The 8,326-nt window shown below is 36.4% G+C and overlaps 1 protein-coding gene across 1 annotated transcript; it reads left to right on the top strand.

The window, feature by feature from the left end:
- Positions 1-3,104: 3,104 nt before the first annotated feature.
- On the top strand, positions 3,105-5,136 carry LOC121792508 (aquaporin PIP1-2). The gene is made up of 4 exons (XM_042190490.1): positions 3,105-3,516; positions 4,024-4,319; positions 4,576-4,716; positions 4,814-5,136. Exons 1-4 carry the CDS (start codon positions 3,192-3,194, stop codon positions 4,907-4,909), a joined length of 858 nt encoding a protein of 285 aa, XP_042046424.1. The 5' UTR covers positions 3,105-3,191; the 3' UTR covers positions 4,910-5,136.
- Positions 5,137-8,326: the final 3,190 nt, after the last annotated feature.

The following is an 8,326-nucleotide window of genomic DNA, read 5'->3' as shown; positions in this document are numbered from 1 at the left end:
ATACATATAAAAGTATGATATCAACGGATAAATGTGGCTATATATATTGATGACGACTCAAGTTGGTTCATTATTTTTCACAAACTTGTTGATTCTTCTAGGCCTATGTATATTCATCTATTCATCACTGTTACTTTTCCTATAAATATGTATACTCTTCGTCACAAAAAAGTAATCTCATACTCCTTCGAAATGCTTTCCATTTTAGAATATCTTAATAAAATAGTGTATACATTTTTTAAATTTTTTTGAACTTTTTATATATAATTTTTTTCATCTTGTCCATTATTTATAAAAAATAAACATGACTTATCGATTCATCTATATCAATTATCATACTCCTACAACGTAATGAATTGGATTCTTTCTCCATTTATTAAATACTCCTATACTACTAGTACTATGTAATTTTATTAAAACTCATGGAACACTAAATGCGTGCATTACTTGATGTAAATCGTGTGTATTTTAGTGTAGAATCACCCATTATATATTTATATTAGAAAGAGAGGGAAGCAGCATATGACACGTGTTCTTTTTTATTTTTGATTTTCTCAATGCACGTTCTATCTACAACGGTCGGAAAGCCGTCGAAACCACGCCATCCACATCTTTAATTATTCTATATTTCTATATTACACCCCACAACTTTCTTATCATCTCAAAAATTGAAACTGTTGCTAACCATCAAAATTGAAAATGTTGCTAATACTAATATTTTGCCGTTTATAAATCAAGGTTTTTAGTCAAAAATCGTATTCTCTCGGTCTCATAATAAATACCACATTTTTCTTTTAGTTGTCACACAAAAAATATCATTTTAAAAAATCAATTATATTAATATAAATATATTATTTTCTCTATCTAACTAACACACAAAATAACATTTTCTAAAATCTCATTATCATTTTTCAAGTACGCCATCTATTATGAGAAGGAGGAAGCACATTTAAAAAGTTAATGTATTAAATGGTACTATAATTTTGAATTTGTATATGCATATTTATATTTGAGTACACAATTACCATGCAAATTGAAAGCATAATTTATAAAAATCCAACTTTACATGAATTTGGATAGTTTTTATGATTAGGTATCGTTTATTATAAATGTCTTAATTAAGTGTAACACAAAGTTGGATTAATAATACCTAACTTTGATTGCTTCAATTATTGAAGTATACAAAATAAACTTTATCACATAAAGTGTCTTAAAACTTTATATTTTTAATTTTACTAATACATTACATTCAAATAATTCGATTACATAGTGTAAAGTATTTTATTGTACAAATCAAATTTAAATACTTAATGAACTTGGTACTTAATTTATAAAATCCGTCTTCTGCTTATCGACGCAAATAACAACTATCAATATTCTCGACACACTAAAACTTAGTATAAACTTCCAAATATAAATACCCCTTCCGTCCGCAAATAAGAGTTCCGTTTTTATATTTTAGTCCGTCCGAAAATAGGAGTTCCGGTTCATTTTTTTAATAAATGGTATTAGATTTCACTTTCTACTAACTCATTACGCTCGCATTTCATTTAAAACTAATATATATAAGTGGGATCTCTACTTCACTAACTTTTTTTTATTCATTTTTTTTAATATTTCTTAAGAAGGAGAAATAATATTTTTTTATTCTGTCAAATGCATTTCCCTAATAGATACTCCTCCTTGTTTAATAAAGTACTTTCACGATTAGTTAATCAAACGGATTACGATACAGCAAAAAAGCAGAAAGAAAGGAAGCAGACAGCGGTGCACATTCATTGGCTATGGTTTGTCTTCTTTTGCTCTCTCCAGAAACATCTTTCCTTTTTGTACTTTCACGAAAATTATATTTCAAACCCCGTTGTTTTAATATATTGCATGCTAGTCCTTACAATATGATTTCTTTGTTCCAGTTTACAACGGCTCTTCCAAAAATGAATTAAGATTTTTATTGGACCGAAAATGTACTTATAATAAATAAAGTCTAAAAGTAATATACGAAGCCACAAATGTAAAGTTCATAAATGTTGGATTGAATTGATCACTTTGGCTGAAGTATTAAAAAATTAATACAAAAACATGTATGCTTAAATTTAGATAAAACTCTACTTAGTTTAAGTGAAATGGACCTACGTTTAAGCACTAACATGCTATGGTAAAAAGTAAAAAAGCAGGTCTCATTATTGTTGCATATTATAATTTTGTTTTCTCAGTGTCGCATATCACTCTTTCTTCAACTAAAAATTCGACGAACTAATTTTATACTATGTGATTACTTATTTTACCTTTTTTCTGTTATGTTCATTATTTTCGTTCTAACTATGGAGCTATAAAACAGCAATCAATGACATCTTCAAGAAAATGCAAGAAAATAAAGTTTGAAACTTGTAAACATGTTTATGTATGACCGTAATTATATATTCATACCAATCGCAGATTTTTTTTTCTTTCTAATTATTACAAAATTAAAATAGCATGCAATAAAATTAGACCATAAAATGAGATTGATAGATGAAATTGATACTAGATACCAATTGAAATTTGATACTATATAATCTCACATGCCAACATGTGTGTGTAAGGTATAGGTTTATGTACTCTTGTTTGAAGTTATTTGAAAATTTTCAAAGCTAAAGCTTTTATCTTTCACATCTTATTTAAGTGATAAATTTTTTATTTTTGAGATGTTTCATCCAAAATAATACTAGTAGAGTATAATTAAAAAAACGAAACATAATGTCATTTTAATACTCTTGATCCTGAATAAGACTAAGAGAGTGGAGTAATATTTAATTCCAAAAATTGAAATGAAATAGCTAATGAACTATTTTACAAAAATAGTTTGAACTAGACTGAAACTAGAGTGTAATCAAATGACTAATTAACTTTCGAACTACCGTATAAAATTAAATCAAAGTAGTACTCCATATTTTTGTTATCAAATTAATCATTGCTCAAAATGCAAAAAGAGAAACACAGTGGGTTAACGAGAATAAACCAAAACTCCAAGGACTTTAAAATGAAACACGAAGCCTAAAAAGAATTTCAGAATTTGTATATCCCTCGCACTTATCCTATCATGTGAGTATAAATCAGTCTCTATCCTCTCCACTTCACGCACTACTTCTATCTCATCAAACCCCAACCTAGAGAGAGGAAAAAAAACCCAGCTCCCAACACAGTGAGAGAAAATGGAAGGCAAAGAGGAGGATGTGAAGCTCGGAGCGAACAAGTTCAACGAGAGGCAGCCAATTGGCACCTCCGCCCAGACCAAGGACTACAAGGAGCCGCCACCGGCTCCGCTGTTCGAGCCCGGCGAGCTCACTTCCTGGTCCTTCTGGAGAGCCGGCATTGCTGAATTCATGGCCACCTTCTTGTTCCTCTACATCACAGTTTTGACTGTCATGGGCTACGCCAGGTCGACCTCCAAGTGCGCCAGCGTTGGTGTTCAAGGAATTGCCTGGGCCTTCGGTGGAATGATTTTCGCCCTAGTTTACTGCACCGCTGGAATTTCTGGTACTTTTTCTTACTCAAATCACCACTATTTTGTGGATCTACTGTTTTTTAACCTCAGGGTGACGGTTTCAGCTTGTAATTTGTTGTTTGCGTAGCTAATTTGTGGTGGTTTCGTAAAATCCAGTGTTTGATCTATACATGCAATCACTTTAATTTTGTTTTTCTTCACGAATTAGCAAATTTGCTTACGTAGAACACTGATCAAGTTTGCATTTGTGCGTGTTTGTGTGTACATTTATGGTTTACAGCTAATTATAGTATATATTTCCGGATTATTGAGCTTGAATTTTGATATTTTGCAAATTCTAGCTTAAATTTCTGCTTCGAGCGCTCTCCTTTCTATGTTTGAGCTAGAAAAATTGTAGATCTCGGCAAGTTTCACGTGGAGTTTCTACAATCATCTCTAATTAATTTTGTTGAAATTCGAGCCCGAATAAACCTTCCAGCATCTGTACTAAATTAATTAGTTTCCATGTAGTGATTTGTGAATGTTTGTGAAATTTTCAGGTGGACACATCAACCCAGCCGTGACATTCGGTCTGTTCTTGGCGAGGAAACTGTCTCTGACCAGAGCAGTTTTCTACATTGTGATGCAAACCCTGGGTGCCATCTGCGGTGCTGGTGTGGTCAAGGGTTTCCAGCCCACCATCTACCAGATTCAGGGTGGTGGTGCTAACGTCGTCGCCCATGGCTACACCAAGGGCTCTGGCCTTGGCGCTGAGATCATCGGCACCTTCGTCCTCGTCTACACCGTCTTCTCCGCCACTGATGCCAAGAGAAACGCCAGAGATTCTCATGTTCCTGTGAGTATAACTTTATATAGCTCCATCGCTGCACGCTTTAATTGAGGAATTATTTTCTTCATATAGTATGCAACTTAAGTATTGATTTAGAGTAGACGTCTTGCAACATTGTTGGCAGGGATTAATGTATTTGTTAGCAAACATCAGCTTAAGCAATTCTCATTTGTTGTAGGAGTTTAAGAACAATTCTTGAAACTTAGTTGGTTTTTCCTACTTATTCCCACTTTAGGAATGATTCTAATGTGTTGATTTGCAGATTTTGGCTCCCCTCCCCATCGGATTCGCCGTGTTCTTGGTTCACTTGGCAACCATCCCCATCACCGGAACTGGCATCAACCCCGCCCGCAGCCTTGGCGCAGCCATTATCTTCAACAAGGATCACGCATGGGATGACCACGTAAGTTCATCACAGTAAATTATCTTTAAGAATTGAAGTGATCATTGTTCTTTTGCATCTCTAACGTATGTCGTCTGTTTATTATGCCTCGTTGCAGTGGATCTTCTGGGTTGGACCATTCATCGGAGCTGCACTCGCTGCCCTCTACCACCAGGTGATCATCAGAGCCATCCCATTCAAGAGTGGGCACTAAAATTTTCGTGTTTGTGAGCACTTGTGCTTCAACTTGAAATTGTGAAGCTGCTGTTTTCCTGGTTCTTTGTCCTATTTGATGATGATCTAGAATTGTGTTTATTGTAGTTTTATTTATGTATTTTACCTACTGAGTTTGGACCTATGTTTGGCTCACATGTAAAGATAATTGTATGATTTGGGATTTATTATTGTATTGCCTACTATTTCATCAACTTATTTTGGTAAGTGCGCTTTATCTTGTTGATCACACATGATCATTTACCATGTGCATTAGTTTGATAGGTAGGCGGGGCTTACAATAATATGCGAATTAAAATATACTAGTAAATTGTAACAATAATTGCGCACATCAGGAGGTAAAAATAATAAGTTCAGGATAAGGCCAAACTACTTTGCAATGGAGTACTTGTTTTCCCCAATTAAAATCATAAATTAAAAATAGATAGTGAAAATTGTGAAATACTAGTGATCTTTAAACTCTAATGTGTAACATTTGTGAAACGAGTTTTGTGTAACTCGGTTTAGTCTGTACTCTTTAGGAGTCAAAGTTAGTGGTGGAAAGACCATTGTTATATAGCTTTGCGTGGTATCAATTTGCCTTTATATCGGAGTCATCCAAACCTACGATCCCACAAAGAACATATTTTTCTTATTCGACGTTTTCATATACCTTGCCTAATTCGGTACTTAGTTATCTTTTTTTTGATACATCTTATACATATGAGAACTAAAGACATTTCAATGCTAGAATTAAACATATAATATTCGATTAACCAATTATCGAATTGGTGAACCCGCCCGAATACCTATTCGAGTAACCTGAATTACTGAAAGAGCTGAAAATAATTAATTATATAGTTTTTAAAAGAAAAGTGTTATAATTACTCACTTATATATCTAACAGTCAATTATAATTGATCCTAAAAATTATAATCCATGATTTAATCAAAATTACTATAATTAATACTCCGTATTACCGATCAATTTCTCTCATTTCATTAGTAAACAAGTAAGGGCGGTAAATGGAAAGGGGGAGGGAACGAGAGCTTGGGGCTATGGTGATGGGTGGGGGGGCAGGGGCGACGGTGGTGCTCATTGCTGGTGAGGCGCCGCACCATTGGGGGTGATTTTTGAGAGGTGGGCAAAATTTTTTTTTTTTTAATTTCAAATTTAAAACTACAAATATAACAATATTTTCACATTTTTTTTATCTCTTACTCTCAGTTGACATTTAAGGCACGTCTCAAGAATTAAGGAGATCTAAATCGATGTGCTTCTAACCTTGAAGAACAAGCTCGTGTCCACCTCTAAGTCATTCTCAATGAAAAGTTCGGAACGCGCTAACATATTCCAGGACTGAGGTTTTCCTTTTTTAGTAGTGTATTTATTTTAATTTTATAAAAAAAAAATTGTTGGAGCAGAGATACAAGGTTGTAGAAGTTGTGGCAGGACTAAGATTTTGAGCGAATTGATGTGGCAATAGATATGTATGAAATAGGGTATGGTATGAGGTATGTGTTACCTATATCATAATCAATAATATCAGTAGATACGGTCCAATTTAGTTTATAGTGATTAAAATCTTATCCATGTTGTTGTCCAATATGGAGTATAAAATTACACTAGAATAGTGCAAACATTAGAGTTTTTTTTACTTAAGTTGGTCAAATTAAAATACTCTATCCGTAGTAATAAGTTAGTCGAGTAGTATTTCAGCTTGAATTTACAAAAATATTTTAAGCTATTTTCTTTTTTTGAATGATTTTTTTCTTTAATTTTTCTCTTTATTTTACACTTTATTTTTTTCATCTAATTTATTCTCTTTTCAATTATTCATATAACATTAATTTCTTAATTTTCGTAATTAAAAAAAATATCTCAAATAAATTCAAAATTATTCTCTTTATTTTATAAATTTTCGTGCAAAAAAAATGTTTCAATGTGACTTGGGACGAGGGTCGATAACAATAGAGTAGTAGTAGAATATTAGAGCATCCACAGTAGGAATAGCCCAGCCACATACTCCTCCTGCTATATCATCAACACTAAAAATCCTCCTGCCACATCATAAATAGCCCAGCAATAGCCTAGCCACATCATAAATAGCCCAGCCACATCACTAATAACAATTATATAAAAATGAAATAATTAACAATCACACAATATATGGAATTTAATTTACGAGACATATACGGGAAACATTAATAATACTATTAAAATTTTAAAAAGTACAATAATTTAAAAAAAGTACAATAATTTTAAAAAATTACAATAATTAACAAAAAAGTACAATAATTCACGCCTCTGCTCCGTCGTCGTCTCCGTCGTCGTCTCCTCTGTCGTTGTCGGCACCATCGCCTCTGCCTCCGTCGCCGCCGCCGCCTCTACTCCCGGCGGCTTCCCTCCGTGCCACCTCCAAATCCTCCTGCATGCTCAGGAGCAATGTTTGAAGCAAACTATTCTCCACGGGGTCCACCGCCACCCGCCATTCGGCCATCGTCTTGACCATCTGAGCGCGCGTTTGTTGACGCGCGAAGAATTTGAGATTCGTTGTGGATTGGCCAAGGGGGGATGCCGACTGGACCTCCTGGGAACCCCCGGCGACCCCCCTCGCCTCCCGTTGAGCCCGCCTGTGCCCAACCGGGCGAGTTCGGCGAGCGAACGACCGATGGGTCGGGACCTCCTGGGCCGTCTCGGGGAGGTCGTGGGAACCACCGCTGCTGCCGCTGAAATCACTGGTATATTTCAGCCGTTGCTTCTTCGGCCAGCCAGCGTCGACACCTACTCGAAACTTCTCGGAGTCGTTCAGCACAAGATAGCAGTTCCAGTAGGTGAAGTCTTTATACACCCCCTTCAGGGGGAAGGCTTTCTCTGCTATCTTCCTGCAGTCTTCCTCCGTTTGGCCACTGCTCATCATGCGGAGGGCGTTGGTGTACAAGCCCGAAAATCGGGAGACCGCAGTCCTGATTCGGTCCCACCCCTTCCGGCAATCCTCTCCGGTGCATCGCCTCCCCTCCGGGCAAAACCTCTGGTAGGCTGCTGCTATCTTGCCCCACAAGTTGACGATCCTCTGGTTGTTCAAAACGAGATGATCGTCGCAAACACTCACCCAAGCCTTGGCCAGCGCGACGTTCTCCGCATCCGTCCACCTCCTCCGTACCGAGCTGTCGTCCTCACCCGGCTGCGAGGACTCGCCGACCCTCTTCCCCTTATTTTTCTTCTTTGGGGCGCCATGACCCCGCCCTACGCCCCCCGTTTGAACGGGAGCATCCGGAACACCGAGAAGATCTAACCCCAATTCATCGAAGGAGAAAGTGTCAAATTGGGGCAACGGCTGCGCCTCCGTTGGGGTCGATGTGTGCGACGAACCAGTCGAAAAATCAAAACTGGGGCGATAGACGTCCCCCGGCGTCCC

The sequence above is a fragment of the Salvia splendens genome, chromosome 2 (assembly GCF_004379255.2).
Source record: "Salvia splendens isolate huo1 chromosome 2, SspV2, whole genome shotgun sequence".
Lineage (NCBI taxonomy): Eukaryota > Viridiplantae > Streptophyta > Magnoliopsida > Lamiales > Lamiaceae > Salvia > Salvia splendens.
The sequence above is the reverse complement of the archived record's forward strand: the minus strand, read 5'-3'. Positions and strand labels throughout refer to the sequence as shown.